A 22,191-nucleotide genomic window follows, 5' to 3' on the forward strand; every position below is an offset into this window, starting at 1 on the left:
CTTTTCCACTCAGATTCTTTCTTGTTCAGTTTCTCAAAACTTTGGAATAAGCTTTATCAATCGATCATCACTGGACCATCATTCAATGAATTTCTCAGCACTAATAAATTTCAAAACAAGTTTCATCCGTCATCACTGGGTCATTACTCATAGGTGTCTCAGCATTAACCATTCCAAAACAAACTTTGTCCATTGATTGTTCTCATCATTCAATCATAACTTGTAAGTCATATCGACCAATTCATCCTTGTACTCATCATTTGGTTATATCACTTTTCAAGATTTGCCCCATTAGATTCTCCATTTGATCACATCACATATCCTTCCAAATCATCTATTTTGGGTTTCTACCATTTATTTATCACCTTAGATTTCTTTTCAAATGAATGCAAGACTCTTTTAAGTACATATTCATTCATTCATTATCATTTCAAATCTTGACAAATATAATGCAATCAAGCATTTTCTCAATTCAATCTAGGGGTGTAACAATAAGAGAACCATGGTGAATTATGGTAAAGATAATCAATAAAGATCTATTTTGGTACAAAGCAAATGGGAAAGGAAATGAATTGGATACATGTCATTGGGATGGATGGTATGTCCAAATGATGAATATTCAAACAATTCTCAACATTAATCTAGGATTCTTTTTCAAAAACTCATTCCATTTACAATTGAAGTAATATGGAGTTTGGCAAACTTTACCCCAGTCTTTGAAGGATCTTCAGATGTCTTTGATCTTCCATTTATGTGTGCCATTTGACCTGGATCTTTTTTTTTCTACCAAAATCACACTTTCAGGTTTTCAATTTGAATCTCTTTTTTTCATTTTCTCATTTTTTTCTTCTTTTTTTTTTTCATCATCTTTTTACTTTTTGCTCATTTTTCATCCATTGTTAATATCTTTCATACATCCAACTTTAGAGCAATGTAGCATGATTCCATTGCTTCATCATGAGCATACCTTCGCTCAACATATGATCATTCAAGTTAAGCATTCACACTTGATCCAAATGAGCTTTTCAAGGTTGTAATGTAGGCCAAGGTGAAGGGTCATAAAAGAAATGGATATAATAGGCTGAAAACATATATTAAAAAGGTTCAAGACCGAAGGATCATTTGATGTAATTTGGCATTTTGCCCTACATCGTTTCACTATTTTTTTTTCTCACATAAAGGATTCTCATTATTTTACCCCAAGTCATGTGTGGCGTTTATTTTTTCTTTTTCTTTTCCTTTTTTTTTGAGACCTTTTGTGATTTTTTTCAAAAATTACCCCCCAGTGTAGAAGATGATCCTTGATTGGGGTTTCTCCGAAAAAGAAATCATAATAGGCTCAAAGAGGTAGCAATAAATGATTTTTCAAATGGTAAAAGAAAGATTGCCATTTTTCATCTCAATTGTGAATACTTTTCTTGAACATCATCTATTGAACAAAGCTCATGATCCTGTATAAAAGATTACATATCTTCAAGACATATCTTTTTCACCTCTGGTAATGGCTTACCTTTTTTTTTTTGCTCAAACCATCTCCTCATATTAATGTGGATGAGTTTTCAAAATTAAATCTCAGAATTATTGTTATCATTGTCTAAATATTCATCATCTGAAATTTAAAAATGAGAGTATAAAGTTATGAAAGGTAACAGAGCATGGAGTAATGGTCAAGTGAAAGAGAAAATGTAATGAAATGCATTAACTTGCCCTTATTAAGATGATAACAAGTGAAATCATATTGCAAAAAGAAATCCGACAATCACTCGAAAAGAAATCCTAACATGACAAAAGAAACCTTCAACCAGCCTTATCTCCATTCTTAAAAATTATCCCCCTATATGATCAGGTGAAGAATCTCTATTGACATCTTGCCCCTCAATTCATTGTGACTCTTCGGACCCTTTTTGTTCTTGACTTTCACTCAGAATGCTAACATTAGGTGTTGTTGCTTTCCCTTGATCAAAACTTACCATTCCATCATTAATCAACCATTGCACCTTATGCTTTAAAGCAGTGCAATTTTCAGTAGAATGGCCAGTAATTTCATAGTGATAGTCGCAGTGGGCTATAAGATCATACCACTTTTGGTAGGGTGATTTAAGCGGCTCCACATGGCTGGGGGCAATCAAATGGCTATTATAAAGTTCTCGATATAACTCTGTATAAGTCATAGGGATTGGATCAAATACAAGTTTTTCTCGAGTAGTTCGTTGTTCTCGTGAACCACTTGCTTGGTTAATATGGAGAATTTGGGTTCTTGTAGGAGCTTGAATGTTAAGGCTGTATGTAAGATCTTGGGGGTTAAAAATTGATTGGTGCGTGGATGAATAAGGTGGTTGTGGAGCTAGCTGGTATAGGTAGGATGAGGCATTATTCACAGTAGGATAGTATGGAGAGTAACCTTAGGATGGATAGGGTTGATAACCCCTGAATTGTTGTCTATCAAAGCTCACAGCTTGAGCTTCAGCTTCTTTCTTTTCTGATGTCTTCTTAGTTTCTCCTCCTTTTAACTTGCCATTTTTTATGACACTTTCAATAATTTTTCCAGAGATTACCATGTCAGCGAAATTTTTTGTTGCATTCCCTATCATCTTTTCATAATAGGGAGACTTCAAAGTGCTGACAAATAACACTGTAGTTTCTTTCTCAGTCAAAAGAGGTTGTACTTGAGAAGCAACATCTCTCCACCTCTGGGCATACTCTTTAAAAGACTCGTTTACCTTTTTTTTCAGATTCTATAAAGATAAACGATCAGGGGCCAAATCGATGATATGTCGATATTGACTGATAAAGTCATGTGCCATATCGCTCCAAGAGCGAATGCGAGTCCTATCCAACTGAACATACCATCTGGTCGTAGAGCCAGTAAGACTGTCCTGAAAAATATGCATCAAGAGTTTTTCATCATGTGCATGAGCTGTCATCTTCCTACAATACATGGTGATGTGGGTTTTGAGGCATTTTGTACCATCATATTTTTTAAATTTTGGTATTTTGAACTTATGGGGGATAACCACATCAGGAACTAGGCAGAGCCCAGCAGCATCAACCGACCCATAAAAGCTAAATCCTTTCACGACCCTTAGCCTTTGCTCTAGCATGCTAATCTTGGAACTTTCCTCAACCTCAACTCTCATCTTTTCTTTCTCTTTCTCTTTTAAATCATCTAGATCAAGAATTAGTTCTGTGGCTTTTTTGGTGAAGATAGGATTTACATAGCTGTTATACTACCCTGGGTTAACAGCCGGTGGCATTCCAGGATAAGTTGGATATGCGAAATGTTGTGGCGGGACCTCTTGAACAGACTGGGCTTGGGGTGGGTTAAAACCTGAAGGGTATAAAGGGTCAACCACTTTTTACAGCGAGGGAACTTGTTGGCTTGCATTTTCTTCAACTCATTTTCCTTTATTCATGTTATTAAGAGCCTCCAGAATCTTGCTCAGCTCACTTTCAATCTTCTCTTGTGCTTTTTCTATGTTTTCAAATCTATAAAAATTATCCTGCTCCATTTGTCTTGTTCTAGATCTTGTGTTGTATCGATGGACAGGGTTCTCGCTAGACAGAGCTATCCTTGGACCTTGAGTACCATACTTATGATTAGAAATGTTATGCTATGCTTTGTGTATGATGCTTTGATGCACGAATGAAATGTAAATTTTTTTGAATGAAATCTAGTATGAAATGGATGCAAATGATTGTGTTAAAACATGATCATGAAAAATAATGCAGATGCATACAATTAGACAAACAACATAGTTAGTTCAATAGATGAAATGAAAGTGATGCTAATGCATAATGTTACATATGATAATGAAAATGATACACAAAGTTAAACAATCAAAATGATTAGATAAACACCCTTTTGTGTCTTAATTTCAGGGTATATCTATCATTGAGTAGAAATGGCTCTATCCTAGGTTTAGGCATTCTTAAGGTTCACTATATGCGATTTTAAGGTCAAAGTCTAAAGGTCCTCAAATTGTGCCTTACATCCTTGTCCATCACAGACTAGTAAGGCACCTTAATCCTCACCCATTACAGGCTACAAGCAGAAAATGTTCAATTTGAGTGAGAGTATTTCGCCAGCCACTGCGGAGGCATTAGACCTCACGAAAGTAATAGGTACTTTACTCCCTCCTAGAAGGACGGAGCTCGGGTATAGAGCTCAGTTATGCTTATGAACATGAATGACATAATTAGCAAGGTAAATAAAACATGAATAGTAACATATATACAAAAAAAATGGTTCAATTTTATTAGGCTTTTGGATAACACATATTATTTGCTGGCCTGACTCTCAAGTCTCCAGCGGAGTCGCCAAGCTGTCATAACGTCTAGATCCGGGGATCTATCGCTAGACATTGACTTAAGGGAGTCGCCACCAATCTTTTTATCTAGGTGCGATTGGCCACCTAAGGAATCTGTCTTTTTAGGGAACGCCTAAGTTTAAGGACCCCTAAAAGAATAGGTTCAGGTCTACAAACCAGAACAGGGTTCGAGAGTTCAATTACGTGTGAGAAAGGTTATAACACCCTTACAAAGCCCATCAAGAGATTGTACCAGCTTAAATTTGTGTTATCCAAAAGCCTTAAAATTTTATCAAGTAATTAATTATTAGAAATTTTTTTCTCAATTGACTCTAATACTTTTAGCAGAAAATTGAGAAAATTCCCTCACCTCAAGAGTATGCAAGAAAAACTACTGTTTCACTTGCAGAAGCTCCTTCGTCGGATTAGTTAAAGAAAAATCAAAATCAAAATCAAAATAGAAAGGAAGGAAAGAATGATTGTTCTTGTGTAGGGAAAATTGATACTTTCAACTTTTCCCCAAAAATACTTTTTTGGAAATTTATTTTTAAGAAAAATTGATACTTCCAACTTTTCCTCAAAAATATTTTTTAAAAATTTATTTTTAAGAAAAATTAATACTTCCAACTTTTCCTCAAAAATATTTTTTTTTGAAACTTTGATTTCCAAGGAAAATTGATACTTTCAACTTTTCCTCAAAAATCCTTTTTTTTTTTTGAAAATTTATTTTTAAGAAAAATTGATACTTTCAACTTTTCCCCAAAAATATTTTTTAAAAATTTATTTTTAAGAAAAATTGATACTTACAACTTTTTCCCCAAAATATTTTTTGATTTTTATTTAAAGAAAATAGAACAAAATAAAAGTGAAAATAAATAAAGATAAAAAAATAAAGAAAAGTAAAACAAAAATAAAAATAAGATAAAGATAAAAAATATTAAATAATTTTAATCTAATAAAAAAATAAAAAAATCTAAAAATAAAAAAAACCTGGAGTGGCTCGGCTATCGGCTCGGCTCGACTCGACTTAAAGAAGAGAAACGGCTCTGGGGCTGCTTGGGAAGCTCGGCTCGGCTTGGCTCGGAGGGGGGCAGGCACGCGCGGGTCAGGAAGCGGGTCGACGCTCGGGTCGAGTCGGGTTTCGACAAAACGCGCGGATCCTCTGAGTCACTTAAGGCCAAAACGACGTCATTTTGAAAGGGTATATAAGGTCTTTCCCTATGTTTTTCGGTAGAAAGCTCCTCCCCTCTCTCTCTCTTCTTCCCTCTTTCTCTTCCTTCTCTCTAAAGGCTGAAGAACTCCGGTTGAATTTCGTCGGATTCTGAAAAATGTCACCGGAATCTGGAAAATTTCACCAAAAGTTGGTCGAAAGGTTATCGGTTTTTGGAATCCTTCGTCGGAAACTGGGCAGCTCGTTGGAAACTTCAAATTTGGTCGAAATCTTCGTCGAAAAATTTAAACTTCGTCGAAAAATTCAACCTAAATCTGGAATTTTCCAAAAATTTCCAAAAAAAAATCGCCCAAAAAATCTTCAAAAAATTCTGTTAACTCCCAGAACACTCCTAAACCTTTTTCTAGCTTTCTATACGCCTCTTTTTCTCTCAAATCAGTAGCTTTGCTCACTATTTTTTTCTGTGTTGCTTCTGTTCCAAGAGGTCCCTTTTATAGGAATTTATTAGGAGTTTCTGATCAATCCCAATTTTTCTTTGGACGGGGATTCAATCTTTGAGTCCAATCTAGACTCTAATTGATTGAATCCCAATCCAAGTCAGATAAATCAAAAAAGAAAAAAAATCAAAAGAAAATAAATCAGATAAACCAGGAAACTTAACAGATAATTAAAATTAAATACATAATCTGATATACAAAAAATATTAACAGAAAGAAAAAATAATAATAAAGATATATACTTATTAATAAGTAAATAGCTAAAATAAAAATAAAATAAAATAAAATAAAAACAAAAATAAAATAAAATAAAAAACATATACCTACCTATTTGGGCCAGGCCCAATTGATCCGGACCTGGACCAAATTGGGTGTCTACAATTAATTAACCTATGGTTCGTAAATTATAATGCAAAAAGCTCAATCTAGACTAGCTACTACCTATTTTTCTTTAGTAATGTTGTGACAAATTAAAAGTATTTAATAATAATATTTCATACCTGTATAGAAGACATTAGATATCCTCACTTTAGGGGATTTTGAGTGCAATCTCAATTGATTTCTTCTCTTCTACATAGATAAAGTAAAGGAAAATAATAGTTAAAAATTAGATTAAAGCAATGATAGTCACCTAATAACAAAATAATAATAAAAAAAACTCACTTTGTTCTTCTTCTTCACTCCATGAAGATTCCGACACCAATCTCCTCCACAAAGTAATGCTTGCACTGTGTCAGGAGATAAAGAAGCACGATCAGTATCAATAACTCTACCTCTGCACTAAAGGTAGCTTCTGAAGTCACTGTAGTGATAGGAATAGCAAATATATCTCGAGCCATCTTGGATAAAATACGATACTTCAAAGTGCTCGCTTTCCACCATTCCAAAACATGAAACTTAGTGGAATCTCCTTCACAGATAAAACAGCCCTCAGCTAGGTAGACATCTAAATCAGATTATTGTGATTGAGCAGTTTCAACTGATTTTACATAATTTGCAAATTTAAACCAACCAGAAGAAGAAGCTTCTATATTCATACCACTAATACCATTATCATGCACTTGAGTTTCAGCACTATGCTTATTGCCAAATTGATACTCACGAGCATATTCATCATAAATCTCATAAAGGGCATCTCGAACTTTAGCAATATTTTCTTTTGCTTCTCTATCAGGGTACATTCGAGGAAAGCAAAACTCAATCGCCCTCATTTTGCACCTTGGATCCAAGATTGCTGCTATAGACATCAACAAATTACATTCTCCCCAATACTTTTCAAATTTACTCTTCATCTTACGAACCATTGCTTGAACAAATTCATTTTCATCATTCATCATTTTATCCAACAACACTTTCACACGATAAACTTCATTCAAAAATAGGTTTGAAGTTGGATAATCACTTCCAGAGATGATTTTAGTGGCTGAATTAAAAACTTCTAAAATCTCACAAACTTTCTCCACCTTTTCCCAATCTTCATGACTTAGACAACATTCATAATGAGATTCTCGCTCTTTGAGTCTCGAAAACACTTCTTTGAATTTGATTGCAATCGACAACATCTCGAATGTCGAATTCTAACGTGTTTTACAATCGAGAATGAGTTTTCTATCAGGTAACTATAACTGCTGTACTATATCAAAAAATGAGTTAAGTCTTGCCTCATTTTGATTAATAAAATTGACACTTTCATGAACATCACCAATCACATTCTTAATCTCAGAAAGGTCATCTTGAACCATGAGATTTAAGATATGTGCACAACACCGAACATGAAATAATTTTCCTCCACAAAGCAACATCCTATTTTTTGAAAAAGTGTCTTTAAGAATTCTAATCACTACATCATTGCTTGAAGCATTGTCCACAGAAAGTGTAAACACCTTGTTTTCAATTCCCCATTCCTTTAGACACTTAAAAATACAATCAGCAATCTCAACACTGCGACGAGGAGGAGGTATGTGAACAAAGCTAATAACACATTTTTGCAATCTCCAATTAGAATCTACAAAGTGTGCTGTAAGAACCATGTACTCAATCTTTTGATTACTTGATTTCCACAAATCTATTGTCAAAATAATCTTGCTGACAGTCTTCAACAATGCCTTTAATTTCTTTTTTTTTACTTCATAAACTTGCATGCAATCCTTTTTAATAGTATTATGTGATACCTTTCCCCATTCAGGCATCCCACGTTTTTGCATCATGTTAAAATCTTCCTCTTCTATAATCGAAAAAGGATGCTCGTGCATAAGTATCCAATGTGCAGCTGCTTCTCTCATCTTTACCATATCAAACTTGCCATCTGTGAGAGCATGTAGTATCTGTACATCACCACATGTGTTTACTGGCTGAAAATTGATCATTTATTGTTGATTCTAAAAAAATTTTCTCTTAACACAAGTTATCAAATGCCTCTTAAATTGAGTTGTACTTTTACTTGTATTTATTGCTAGCTTCTTCTTGCAATGGACACACTCTCTTTTTTTGGAACCATCAGAAAGAGTGACTTCTTTGAACTCTAACCAAACAGCAGATGTCTTTTGCCTCTTTTTCTCATTACTTTCTTCACACTCTTCAAGGTCAGCATTATCACATTCTCTATCATTGGCATCAATGACTGGTGTTTTATCTGTGTTACCATTAGTGGCATCTAAAGCTTCATTCATTGAATCATTACCATCATCTGACACAATTCGACTAGTAAAAGAATTTATTGTCGGCTGAACTGGTATAGAAGAGATATCCGGTGTGGTTGATGACATGTTTAGTTCCCTATAGCAAAAAAAAAAAAAAAAGACAAATCAAAACAATAATATAATTTTAGGATCAAACAATAATGCAAACAAGTTGTTAGAAACATGTGCGGTAAATTTTATTGCCAGAAACATGCTAAATAAGTTGCGAGAACAAATTATTGGAAGAGTATAAAATTTTATTCTTTGGGAAAATATACTAATATTGCAGGAATTTTAATAAATTTAAGATTACCTACTTCGATAATAATTTCAATTTCTAAAATCAATTTCTTAAAATGAATATTTCTTATTAATTTTTACAATTATACATGCCTATTTAGTATTTATATAACATTAACTCAATCTCATTAGAAATAAGTGTCAGGTTATATTCTAACAAATCTAATATGCATAAAGAAGAAAAGTATTCACATTAAACAGTCCCCAATAAATTAGTGATGAACTATATGGAAGCTCAAATTATGATTATGACTAAAAACAATAGAGCCAATGACCTTTTTTTTTTGTTAAATAATATGAACCATCCAAAAGTTTTTCTACTGATAAAGCGTATTGTGCAAGTCTTGAAGTGGCCCAAATTCAATTACTTTCTTGCTAATAATATAGAGACTTTTGGTTTACAAAATTCAATATTTAAATGCAACTTCACAAAGAACATACTGCTTTTCACAAGTTTGCAACAAAAATAAAAGTATAATATGATAGTGTTTGACAAACAAATCAGAATTGAGAATATCAATACTAACAAATAGCTATAACACCTTCCCCATTTCATTGTTGTTCTCGATCTGCATCCCCACAATATTCATAAGGGTATTTAATTTAGGCATTCATAAAGGTATTTAATTAAGGCATTCTTATTTAAACCACCTTTTAGCATGAATTGAAAGCCTAACATAAAAACATTTAATAAAAAAATGGCACTCAAAAAGTATGTCATGGAGAAAAGGCTACGTTGAGGGATCGGGTTCTGTTCAAGCTACTGCAAACGTCGAATGGGTGGAACAAGCTTAGCTTTTAGAGAGAGGAAAAAGGGCTACGTTGAGGGATCGGATTCTGTTCAAGATCAGGTTCTGTTCAAGCTACTGCAAATGTCGAATAGGTGGAACGAGCAGGGCTTCGTTGAGGGATCAGGTTCTGTTCAAGATCGGGTTCTGTTCAAGCTACTGCAAACGTTGAATGGGTGGAACGAGCAGGGCTTCGTTGAGGGATCGAGTTTTGTTGAAGCTGCTGCAAACGTCGAATGGATGCTACTACAAACGTCAAATGGGTGAAACGAGCAGGGCTTCATTGAAGGATCGGGTTCTGTTCAAGATCGGGTTCTGTTGAAGCCGCTGCAAACGTCGAATGGGTGGAACGAACAGGGTTTCATTGAAGGATCGGGTTCTGTTGAAGCTGCTGCAAATGTCGAATGGGTGGAACGAGCAGGGCTTCGTTGAGGGATCGGGTTTTGTTCAAGATCAAGTTCTGTTGAAGCTACTGCAAACATCGAATGGGTTCTGTTGAAGCTGCTGCAAACGTCGAATGGGTTCTGTTCAAGATCCGATTCTGTTCAAGCTTTTTGGATAGAGGAGAAAGGGCTTTCGAAAGGATGGAACAAGCTTGGAAGACAATGGAATGGGATTCGGGAAGAAAAGGCGCTGCAAGTAAGGCTGTTAGTGAGTGAGAGAGACGGGGAAAAAGACTGAAGGAGAAGAGAGAAAGAAAGAAAATAAAATTTTAGGGTTTTTTAAGCTAAGGGTAAAAAAGTAATTTTATAAATAAAATAATAAAAATAAATATATAATAGAAAAGCTCGATTAGGGTCGCGAGCTACTCGAGCCGGATATAAGAATACTCAAATCCGGCTCGATCGATAAGTCGAGCTACTCAAGCTCGAGCTCGACTCGATAATAATCGAATCGAATTCGAGTTTTCTTCAAATCGAATCCGAATAGCTTGCGAATACTAATGTATCATTTACACTCCTAGTCTTGACAGTCTAAGTTACAGAAGTATGTTGTTTTGTAAACTATAGAGGCTAAGTATATTGCAGCAACCAAAGCAGGTAAAGAAATGCTTTGAATGAAATGTTTTCTTCTTGAATTAGTTTTGAATCAAAAAAATTATGTGGTATTTTGTGAAAGCCAAAGTGCATTAAATTTAAGTAAGAATGCCATGTACCATACTAGAACGAAGCACATTGATGTTAGATATCACTGGTTACATTTAATGATTGAGGAACAACATATGCTGTTAAAGAATGTAGTAGATATGTTGACTAAAATACTTTTCAAGAAAAAGCTTGAGCTCTGCAGTAACTTGACTGAAATGAGTTTCTTAGTCAAGGTAAGTTCTAAATGAAACTGCTATGGTGATGAATCTCTTCCTAATGGGGCTAGAGGGGGAGATTGTTAGGAAAATGAAATCTAGCCCCATGTAATTAGTTTTGGACCAAGCAAAGGTTATGGCCTTTAATATTTCTTTTTATACAGAACCCTAGCTACTTAATAAAAAGAGGTGAGATTGTTTTAATGTGGTATCAAAAACTAAGAAGAGAAAGAAAAAAAGCCAAAAAGATAGAGAGAAAAGAGAGAAAGGAGAGTTGATTGAACGAAAGTCGATCCGTAGTCTAATTGAGCTGAAATTTTATCAGCAGGTTTATAATTAAGAGTTCTACATTCTGAACGGTGAAGATCGAGTTTGAAGCTCTCTATGAACAAATCTAGGATGTATTTGTTGAGTCACCTATTTAGTGAGATTTTTTCAATTGTCTCTCTAGTTGTTGATTAGCTCTAGTTTTAACTAGAGAAGAACTTTGTATATTCATTATTTGATAATAGAGATTTTTTTAGTGGTTCATGATTTTTTCCTCTACACTGGAGAGTTTTTCACATAAATCTTAGTGTGCTTTATTTTTCTTGCGTTGTTGATTGTTGATTGTTATCTATTGTTATGATTTATTGCGATATATTGCTTCTACGTTGATGTGTTTATTGCTTCATGTCCAATAGTATTCAGCCAAAAGAAAAGCTATACGTTTGTTTTTACTTGTTTTTTTCTTATTGTGTATGTACGAAATTCTTTTCTTGCTTTTTTTTTCTTCTGTCTTGCTCTTGCAATCTTCAATTTCATCTGTTTCGTTTGTCTCAACTCTATAAATTTGTTTTACATAATTTATTTTGGCGTATACCAGGATTATTCATGGTTGCAGTACGTCCATGACCAAGAAATAGTACTGGGTCTTTATCAAAGTCTAAGCAAGCAAAAGAAGTTGGTAAAAAAGTCCCGTCTGATAAGGGTCTTTCACAAGCAATTGTTCTTGATTACAAAAAGAAGCCTTTCAGTACAGAATGGTATGGGAGTCGTCCAAAAATAAGGGAAGCTCTGAGCCTCCCAACAACATTGAACCCCCCCTCATGGACAAGAATTCAAGGGCTGAGAACTTCCCAAAGTCTACCATGTATACTTTACCGAAAAGCATCAGAACGCATATGAGAATTAAAATTCCAATTCTAATTGTTGTTCTCTTTCTTCATCTGCCAAAAGAAATCCAACACAAAACAGGACAGCATAGTAGAATTATAGGCAGAATAATTACCAGCATTGTTCGCAATTGAAAGTTTCCTCAAGCATGTAGTCTCATTGTCACGAACTCTAATCCAACTACAACCTTGCACCTTAAGGAGTTCAATTTTCGGACAAGTGAGAGAAAGGGAACAATTCCCCAAGCCATAAAAGTCCAGCTTACACTGCTCTAAGTACGGCAACTCAATTGAGATTGATCTGACGCCTTCACAACCAAGCAATACCAAGTTAGTCAAATTAGGGCGTGCCCTAAGTGCAGCAGACAATGCAGGATCCTCCAATCTTGCTCCAACCATTTCAAGGCTTTGAAGTTTTTTAAAAATACCCCACTTTGGTGGATTAGCCATTAGCACACCCGTAAGCTTCAAACACTCCAAATTCTTAGCTGCACTAATGCAGTCCAATTTGGAAGGGCTATCAACACATGCCTGATAATCAGTAATATTATCCATTCTGAGCTCAAGATTCTTGAGTGATGAATGCACCAGCAATAGCCATGAAGAAAGGCCTGCGATGGTGAATGAACCGTAAACAGCAAGCTCCTCTAAACATGCAATTGTCCAAAGCATTTTCCAGACAATAGTGTCCTGGCTATCACTGCCAGAGTGGCTATCAAAGGAGTTGCGAGGAAAGTAGAGACTTCGAAGGTAGGCAATAAGTTGTTCCATCTCTTGGATACACAACTACAAACTGCAACATCCTGAACATTGTTCAAGTGTGACAAAATGTACTGAACAATGGCATCAGGAAGAGAATCCATTCTCTGAGAATAATTGTTAAGTTTTGCTAGCAGATAAAAATAAAAATTCATGACATATACCGAGATTAATAGACAATACTAATAAAATAAAATCTTCAAGAAATTGAAGTCGAAGTCACCATGCAAATGAACGAAACTTTACCAGTGAGTAAACCCAGAAACATTAAAAATAAAAAAAGGGATTTGCATTTCATACAACTCAACTCAACAGCATGAAATTCGAAAACAACGCAGATAAGATAAGAACATTTCATGATAAACCCATTATGAAATTCACAAATTAGGACCAAAAAAGATTCAAATTTACAATCAAATTTGAACATTTGAGATAAGGGTAAACAAAAGATATTAAATGGGAAGAAAAAGTAGAGCCTTACAGATATACGTGCTTGGTAAATAATACGATAAAAGAGTTTAAAAGTAAATTTACATCTGTAATGTTTTCTTTAACTAAGTAAATAATAGGATAAAAGAGTTTAAGAGTAAATTAAGAATTTTTTAAAAATAATTTTTTTTTAATTTTCCGACATTACCTGTGTTCTTTTTTTTATATTCTTTTTAACCCTTAAGGATATAGTGTAGGAACAAAAATATCCCTATCATTCAATGACGAATCTTAATATATAAATTTGAGGGGACTAATTAATAATATGTTATATATGTTTATTAAATTTATATTTATACAACGATAGATGCTCTAAGGAGCATGGCCCTTAAAAATTTTTGAGTTTTTTTATATACATGTGATTTTCATAATAATTATAAATTTTTTTAATAAAAAAATTAGTTTGGCCCCTTCAAACTTAAGTTTATTGTGTTGCTATATATTATTCTTTACTTTATTTATTTATATTGACTATATAGTTACAAAAATTATTTGTATATAAATATTACAACTCTTAATTTCAAAATAAAATTACAAATGTTTAATTTGTGTTTACTTATTATAAATGATTTTTAATTTAAAATGAATAAATTTGTCTAACACTATATTTTCACAAACATGTAAATTTAAGTTTAATATATATGTAAATATTATAATAACTAAAATCAACTTGACAAATATTCAATTGTGATTTTTTTTCAACCAATTTTTTTACTATATGCATGCTCATTTTATTTGAAAATTATTACATGTTAAAATAATTAATATGATTAATTTAAAATTTTTGTCATTTTTCATATTATAAAAATACAACATAAAAAATTAAAAGGTTTCTATTTATTGTATCAAAATCTATACTTTATTTTTTAAATTTTAATTTTTTATATAAAAAAATATTTTTGTGATTTTTTTACTTTAATATTTTAAATATTAAAGATGGTAAAATAATGTATTAGTATTGTAAAAAAATATATAATGATTTTATTTTTATAAAAAAATATTATTAATGGTTTACAATTAAAAATCAAGAGACCAATTGTTTAATATATCCATGTTATTATATATATATATATTTATAATTATAAATTTTATTATTATATGTTTACATTTATTTTTTATTATTAATAAATTTAATATATTTTTAAAAAATTATTATAAAATATTATTTTGACTTCCTCAAAATTAAATATCAAATCCACTACTGCTAGACACAATGTCTGCGATAAGGTAAACGTACAACAAATGCAAGGAACATGTTCTAATTTTATTATGTGCACGGACAGGTCCGGGGAGTATGGAAGGTCCAGCACAGTGCTTCCTACAAGTACTTGCTCAAAGGTTTTGAGGTCAAGTTAGTTAGCAATTCCTCTATTTGGAAAAGAAAAAAAGAAAAAAAAAATATTATTGACTAGAGAGTACTCCCAAGGAACTATTTTTACGGTAGGGATGGAAAGTGGAGAGAGAAGAGGAAATGATGAGGGTAGATTGGTAAGGGATGGAAAGTGGAGAGAGAAGAGGGAATAATGAGGGTAGATTGGTGGAAAGGCGGTTGCAGAGCTCCATTAAAGGGGGGAGGTGATCCTGGCCAGGCCCTGCAACAACCCGGATTTTTCCAGCCTCTTTTTTATTGTGGATCCCTTAACTTTAAATGGGGTAGAAAATGGTCTCTTTACTAGCGACTTTCTAAATGATTGATGTTTATTAATTACTAGTAGTTAAGGAAGTTAGAGGAGGCTGCTCTTACTTGCCAAAATGAGGATTTTTAACTGTTTCTACTGGCACAAAAGAATTTGATTTATTTAACATTCAGTGGCTATGGGCTATGGGTAGGATGTTTCACTGTCATATTCACATCATGCTATAACGGATAGATATATGTAGTAATAGAGACTGGTCTGGTCGCAATAACTGGCAGAGGGGTGATTAATTATGCTTGCCGCATTAGTATGCATGGAATCCTCAAGCGGCATGCAAATTAAATTATGTAATATACGGTCTCCATCATGGCAGGAGGGTGTTGGTAAGTGCTGCCAGTTTAGGGTAGAAGAAAGGTGGATAATCTTAGCCCAGTTAAGGACAACTATTTATAATATTTCAACTGTCTACCACTACAACAAGATGATAGAATGCAGATGAAAATTCTATTAGTATAGGATAGATTTTTCTTTATTTTTAGAAGTAAATAAAACATGAACTCATTAATTTTCTCAAAAACCCAGCTAGAGATCTTAAAGACTAATTCACAGGGTGACAATAGGAGGGCATCAAGAAACTGTCATTTGAAACCTAAATGAGTGAAACGATTATGTAGATGAAATTGAATTCAAAATTAGCAAGAACAATTTAAGATTCACCAAGTATACACCCAGATCAGATACGATCAAGTTCTCCATTGAATAAGTTTTCTGGTGGTATTCAGTACAGCTTCCTTGTAAAGCTCTTCCACCACAATCATTTCTGCATAATAGATAGCAGACATATATGAGCTTCACGGAGTACACATCAATAAGAATACAGTATAGAGTTGACAAATGCATACTCAAATGCTCATGAAAGTGAAATTTGTTTTTGTGGAAGTTAATTTTGTTTCATATACTAAAGATGGCAATTGCATCTTTTCCCCTCAACTCTATTTTGGTCTGTCAATGATAGTCTATGAGGGCCTTGATGCCTGAAATTTATGTGCACTTTTGAATTATTAGGAGGCTTCCTCTGGTCAACAATTAAAACAACCATGCTTTGCTACCCAAAACACAGCTTGTAAACCATGCTTTGCCGTTTATTCTAATATTGGAATTGATTAAAGAAGGTTATATATAAATCATCACCGTCCATTTTAAATTTAATGTAAAACTACTCCGATCTAAAACATCAACATTGATGATAAGAGATTAACTAAATCCCACACAAATTTTCCTTGGTTGATTGTAACTGATTTTAAGAACGGTTGCCCTTGAACGAAAATGAAAATAGTGACCATTTCTCTACTCTCTTTTACTGTTACAAATAACTAAACTCTTGGAACAGTTCTACGGACAATTTATTTTCTTCTTTTTCTTTTATTATGTAACGAGCCACATGCCCATCAATTAACATATGGCGACAAAACGAGGAACAATGAGACGAATTTCTCCCGTTGTAGGTTAGCAGGCCTGATTTCTTGCTTTTTCTTTTTTTTTTTGTCTATATATTCTGTTGTCTTTCCCATATTTCTTTCACTTTCTTATGAAAACTATCACCATCACAGAGAGCTCGATAATTAAGTGCAATAGATTACAATCTTCTAAGGGTTAAAAGTTTGTGAAGCGTTCTATAATGGCGACCATCCTAGAAGTGACTCTTGAAAAACACCATGAAGCAAGCTTGAGGTCTTCTTATGGTGGCAATACACTCCCAGATGGTACTAATGTTTTGACTTTTACGGACGGATCTGACTCGTGGGACTTTGAGTGCAGGAGTCAAGATGGTTCTTTCCGCTTCCAAGGTTCAGAGTGGAAACGTTTTGCTGTGCCCAATATTGGGGCTACAGTCACTTTTTCCAAACAAAACGGCGAATACCGAATTACAGTGAGAAGGCAGGTAGCTTGATAAACGTCAAGAAATTAAGAAAGCCTTCTGTAAGGGTGTGCTATACATATGAATTATCTCTCCGGATTGCTTTTTTTTTTTTTTTTTTTAAGTTTTGGGAAAATGCTTTTCGCATTTTTTAAGAATATAAAGTGTATATGCTTTCATTGCCTTGAAACCCTGGGGCTCTTAGTTTTGGCGACAGGTTGAGTACTCTTAGTTTCCCATTTTGAACGGTCTGATTGGTCGTCCAAACATTGTAACTGCTGATGTGGTGTCCGAATAGAAATTTCCGTTCTTGAAGATTTTCTCAACTTTCTCTCTTTGTTTATTCGAATCATTTGTTTACAGATGAAAATAGAGTTGTGAACTTTTAGTTAAAGTTGAGAATTGTGTTTTTATTTTAAATTGATAATAGCGATGTTGTGGAGTGGACTTCTAAGCCCTGTAGCTTTTCTTCTTTGATGTGATTGTTTTTAGGGTTGATCTGTGCTTATTGAAAATATGTTATTTTTTGTGCTCTTGTGATATCATAGTTAAGTTCGGTTTTTTCGCTTTTCAGTTTCTTCTTCCATTTCAAGCAGAAATTCACAAATACAAGTGTCTCCTGTTGATCCACTTTGTTTCGGTTGCAGAAACTTCTCCATCCCTTATTGCATGTTTGTTCATCTTTACATTCAACAACCTTCCCAATACTTATCCGTTTGTATGGGTCAAGATAGGTAATTCCCTCGTTGTGCTCTAGAGTCAGAGCACAATCTCTTATTATATCAAATGGAACATATTAAAATCAACAAAAAGAATATAGCCAAAAGTTAGTAGGAAATCTTTCAGACAACGTAATTAGCATCCTTGGCAATCGGACGCATGTGAACACATGATAAAGAACAAGAAAATTGAAATAATGGAGAAGAACCTAAAAACCAAGCATTATTGATCAACAACTATACAACTGCAAAAGAAAGAGGTGGGTGAGAGAGAGAATTTAACACTTTATTGAATGCCACTTCTCTTTCTGGAGATTTTTTTTTTTAGTTCTCAGGAGGGCAAACGTCTTATTCAAGGGGGATGGGGGAAGAGCTGGAGATTCCCTATGTCAAAACCCTCTTTTTCCCTCTCTCCACCCCCTTTTTTTTTTTTCGGTCTTTTTTACCAAAGCATTCCAAATGCACTCTTCAAAACCAGTCTCTCAAGGGATAGGAGATGCACTGTCAATTTCAGAGAAGCAATTTCAAATGCTCATATAAATAAAGTGGTTTAGGTTTGACTTTTGTGTTAAAAAAAATTGCATGATAGAGAAAAATGAATATAACATAGAATTAAAAAGTGAAGAATTATATGAAAAAGTGAAATTGTAATCAATTAAAAAGCATAAAAAAATATATTGATACTTGGAGACCTTTAATCTTATTTGAGAAAATAAAAAATTAATTTGAATTTTATTAAATTTATATTATTGTGATTTAATTTATGGGATAAATTTCTTAGTTTTAAAATTTTATAAATAATGATTTGTTGATAAATAAATAGATAAATAATAATGTAATTTTAATGCATCTTACTTTTAATCAATAAAACAAAATTACGAAATTATATAAAAATAAATAAATTAATTATTTTTTTGAAGGAATCATTTAATTTTATCATAACATAAATATTAAAAAATTATAAAAAATTTGGGGGCCAATGTCCCCTCTTCTTTCCCCGGTTTTGGTCTGTCAATGAGAGTTATCAGGGCCTTGTGGAGATTTAAGACCTTAACGCAGAAAAGTTAATGTCATGGACATCCCGCCAAGTGTCAAACGGAAACTACTCTCTACATTTTTATTAAAACAGTAATCAATGCATTTGAACAAATCGTCACAGTCCATTTTAAATTAAAAGTAAAAGCATTTCGATATAAAACATCAACGTTGGTGGTAAGAGATGAAGTAAATCCAACATTAATTTTTCCTTGGTCGAGTATAACCAATCTTTACTATCACAAAAAAACTATTCTCTTGGAAAAAGTTCTGCAGGTAATTTTTTTTTCTTATTATTCTGTTTCCTTCTTCATTTATTTTTTTGGATGCTTTAATGAGTACCTTAAATACATTTTTCCAAATTAAAATTACATTGTGTATAAAATTGTAGGTTTGATAATTTATGTATTTGTATTTTATTTATTTTATATTAAATATATATAATTAGACTATGACATATGCAATACATAAAATAATTTTATTTATTCTTTGTGTGTATATATAAAAATTAGTTTTTTAATTATATTCAAAAATTTAAAATTTATAACATATATAAAATTTTATATTTGATTGACTTATTATAAAAAGATAAAATGTTTTAAAAAGAAATTTATATGTCTTCACTTTACACCATATTTATTTGTAATAATATTTATACACTTAAATTTTATATTAAGTAAAAATAAATTACGTGTATATATATTATCAAATAATGAATTAAATAATAAAAAAATTATAGACATATTTTCACTTTTGTAATCTTATTCAAATTATTTTATAAAATATAGAAAAAATTTATAAGATCTGTGAAAAAAGAAATTGAAAAAAATATTAATTTTATAATATCAAACTTGCAATAGTAAAAAAAATACGTGGAAAAAGAAAGATGCAAACCAAAAAATAAATTGCAATAGCAATAGAGTTTCAAAAAACTTCAAACCAAAAAATAAAAAAAAATGGTATAACACATTATATTTATAGTTTTAATTTGTAGAATCATTCTTGTTAACATTTAGGATTGAATAGATATTTTTTAAATTAATATTTAAACAAAATTAAAAAGATATAACAATTGATAAAAATTAAATCAAATTTTTTGCTTATTTTTTAATATAAAATTGATAGTTAGAGTTGAGATGAATATAAATCATATTATTTAGAGATTTAAAATGAAAAGACTATTTGAATTTTTAATGCTTTATGTAAATTTTTGTAAAAATAATTTTTGTTTGATACAAATTAAAATAAAAGAATATAATTATTTTTTGAAATATTTATATAAACTTAATTTTTATAGTTTTAAAACATGTTGAAATATTTTCATAATTAAATAATTTATAAAATAGGTTATTTGGTAAAAAATTAAAATTATTCAAATAAAATTCATATTTTTAATTTTTAATTTTAAAAAAATATATATCTAAATTAATTTGATTTGCAATTATAATTTGAATAATTTTGATATTTGAATAAATTTAAAATTATCTAATTTGTAATTAAAATAAGCTATACTCTTTAAATAAACTATCCTACATGTCTTCTAAAGAAGTTGTTCTTATAAATGCTCATATGTTAAATCTTTTTAAATGTCTATATTTGTTGTAATATAATAATTATATGATATGATCTGAAAATTATTATATAATAATTTATATTAATACGTTAAATATAATATATTTTTATTTTTTATCAATTTTATATTTGATTTTTATCAAAATTTTAAATTGAATTGCTTTTATATTTTTTTTTTAAATTAATTATATATTTAATATAAAATTATTGCTACAAAAAATAAATTTACTAACCTCAAATAATATTTAAGACAGTGGTTAACAAAACCCTAAATTTTTGTTTATCTTTTGATTGCTTCTGTGTAAACACCCGTCCTTCTATATTCTTTTCTGCGTATTCAACCAAAAGAAAAGTTCAACGTTTGTTTTTTCTTGTTTCTGTTCTTACTGTGTACGTGGGATTTTCTTTTCTGGCTTTTTTTCTTCTGTCTTGCTCTTGCAATCTTCAATTTCATACGTTTCGTTTGTCTCAACTCTATAAATTTGTTTTACATAATTTATTTTGCTGTATACCAGGATTATTCATGGTTGTAGTGCGTCCAAAACCAAGAAATAGTACTGGGTCTTTATCAAAGTCTAAGCAAGCAAAAAAAGTTGGAAAAAAAGTCCTGTCTGATAAGGGTGTTTCACAAGCAATTGTTCTTGATTACAAAGAGAAGCCTTTCGGTCCAGAATGGCATGGGAGTCGTCGAAAAATCAGGGAAGCTCTGAGTTTTTGCAGGGACATAATCGCCAACAGGAAGTTATTAGCCAAGTTCACACAAGAACGTGAAAAAAGCCCACAAGTACAGCAATATTGGGGCTTAAGTGTTCATATGAGAGCAGACAGGGTTCTTGAGAGTTTAGGGAAATCGGTTAACACCAGCAAGCCAATAGGACATGTTTCAGGAATTAAAGTTGGTGATGAATTCCTTTGGAGTGGTGAGTTGAGTATTGTTGGGATTCACCATGATTTTCAGAGAGGGATAGATTGTATGAAATTGATTAACGATAAAATCATGGCTACCAGCATTGTTGATTCTGGTCGATATGAGAATGCTGTGGGGATTACTTCTGACAAGTTGATTTACTGTTGCGAAGGTGAAAATCCTGACATTGGTGGACGTACGAAACCAAAAGATCAAAAGCTTGTAGGTGGAAACCTTGCATTGAAGAACAGTATGGATGATAAAATGCCTGTCAGGGTGATTCGTAGGTTTAACAACAATGACCGTGGCTACAAGTTTGTTTATGAGGGATTGTACCGTGTGACTGAATTTTGGAAAGAAAGAGGGAAATTTGATAAATACGTTTACAAGTTCTTGCTTAGAAAAATTGTGGGGCAGCCTGAACTTGACTTGGGGAAACGAAACAAAGTGGTGAATATTTCTGTTGGCAGCGTCTATGAGTTGAAAGAGAAAGACATTATTACTGGAGGGAGTCGTTTTGGTGAAGCTCGCAGTGGACAAATTGGTATTGGATCATCAAACTGAGAGGAGAAGCAAGTTCAGATGCTCATACTGGAGAATTTTGTTCATGTAAGAAGCTAGGCGCCTTCTTTTTTTGCCCTTTTTTTATTGCTTTGTTCTGTAAAAAAATTTACCAAGAAAGTAGAAAGTAATTGCAGCACAGCGTTGAGAATGCTTACTGAAATGGTCATAGGGGAGAATTTTGTATTTGTAAGATGCTAGTTGCCTTCTTTGTTTTGAATGTTTTGGTCTGTAAGTAAAACTAGAAAGTAATGCTGTATAGAGTTGAAAATGCTTTCACTCAAATGCTCATGGAGGAGAATTTTGTTTTGCAATTTCTAAAGATGGTACTTGCTGCTTCTTTTACCCCAACTCTGTTTATGGGTAATGAAGACAAATACGACGGTGTTTTATACG

The 22,191-nt window shown here is 32.4% G+C and overlaps 2 protein-coding genes and 1 pseudogene across 2 annotated transcripts; 1 reads left to right on the plus strand and 2 right to left on the minus strand.

The window, feature by feature from the left end:
* Nucleotides 1–3,227: 3,227 nt before the first annotated feature.
* On the minus strand, nucleotides 3,228–7,537 carry LOC149519858 (zinc finger BED domain-containing protein RICESLEEPER 1-like). The gene is made up of 5 exons (XM_089751043.1): nucleotides 6,988–7,537; nucleotides 6,757–6,921; nucleotides 6,639–6,703; nucleotides 6,476–6,545; nucleotides 3,228–3,328 (listed from the first exon to the last, which is right to left on the minus strand). Exons 1-5 carry the CDS (start codon nucleotides 7,535–7,537, stop codon nucleotides 3,228–3,230), a joined length of 951 nt encoding a protein of 316 aa, XP_089607169.1.
* A 4,519-nt stretch (nucleotides 7,538–12,056) lies between these two features.
* On the minus strand, nucleotides 12,057–13,061 carry LOC111307984 (F-box protein At1g10780 pseudogene; annotated as a pseudogene).
* A 3,700-nt stretch (nucleotides 13,062–16,761) lies between these two features.
* LOC149519859 (histone-lysine N-methyltransferase, H3 lysine-9 specific SUVH5-like) lies at nucleotides 16,762–21,948 on the plus strand. Its single transcript, XM_089751063.1, has 3 exons — nucleotides 16,762–17,025; nucleotides 17,576–17,735; nucleotides 20,843–21,948. Exons 1-3 carry the CDS (start codon nucleotides 16,762–16,764, stop codon nucleotides 21,796–21,798), a joined length of 1,380 nt encoding a protein of 459 aa, XP_089607189.1. The 3' UTR covers nucleotides 21,799–21,948.
* The last annotated feature ends 243 nt before the right edge of the window (nucleotides 21,949–22,191 follow it).

The sequence above is a fragment of the Durio zibethinus genome, chromosome 2 (assembly GCF_047325235.1).
Source record: "Durio zibethinus cultivar Kanyao isolate XHJ-2024 chromosome 2, ASM4732523v1, whole genome shotgun sequence".
NCBI lineage: Eukaryota > Viridiplantae > Streptophyta > Magnoliopsida > Malvales > Malvaceae > Durio > Durio zibethinus.

Bases quoted from the DNA above. Each gene is read 5' to 3' on its own strand.
- LOC149519858 (XM_089751043.1), bottom strand. From the start codon at position 7,537: ATGTTGTCGATTGCAATCAAATTCAAAGAAGTGTTTTCGAGACTCAAA. The intron at 6,922-6,987 runs GTTGGTTTAAAT...AATCTGATTTAG, and splicing joins TATAGAAGCTTCTTCTTCTG to ATGTCTACCTAGCTGAGGGC. The intron at 6,704-6,756 runs GTGCAGAGGTAG...CTCCTGACACAG, and splicing joins GACTTCAGAAGCTACCTTTA to TGCAAGCATTACTTTGTGGA.
- LOC149519859 (XM_089751063.1), top strand. From the start codon at position 16,762: ATGGCGACCATCCTAGAAGTGACTCTTGAAAAACACCATGAAGCAAGC. The intron at 17,026-17,575 runs GTAGCTTGATAA...TTCGCTTTTCAG, and splicing joins GAATTACAGTGAGAAGGCAG to TTTCTTCTTCCATTTCAAGC. The intron at 17,736-20,842 runs GTAATTCCCTCG...GCTGTATACCAG, and splicing joins GTTTGTATGGGTCAAGATAG to GATTATTCATGGTTGTAGTG.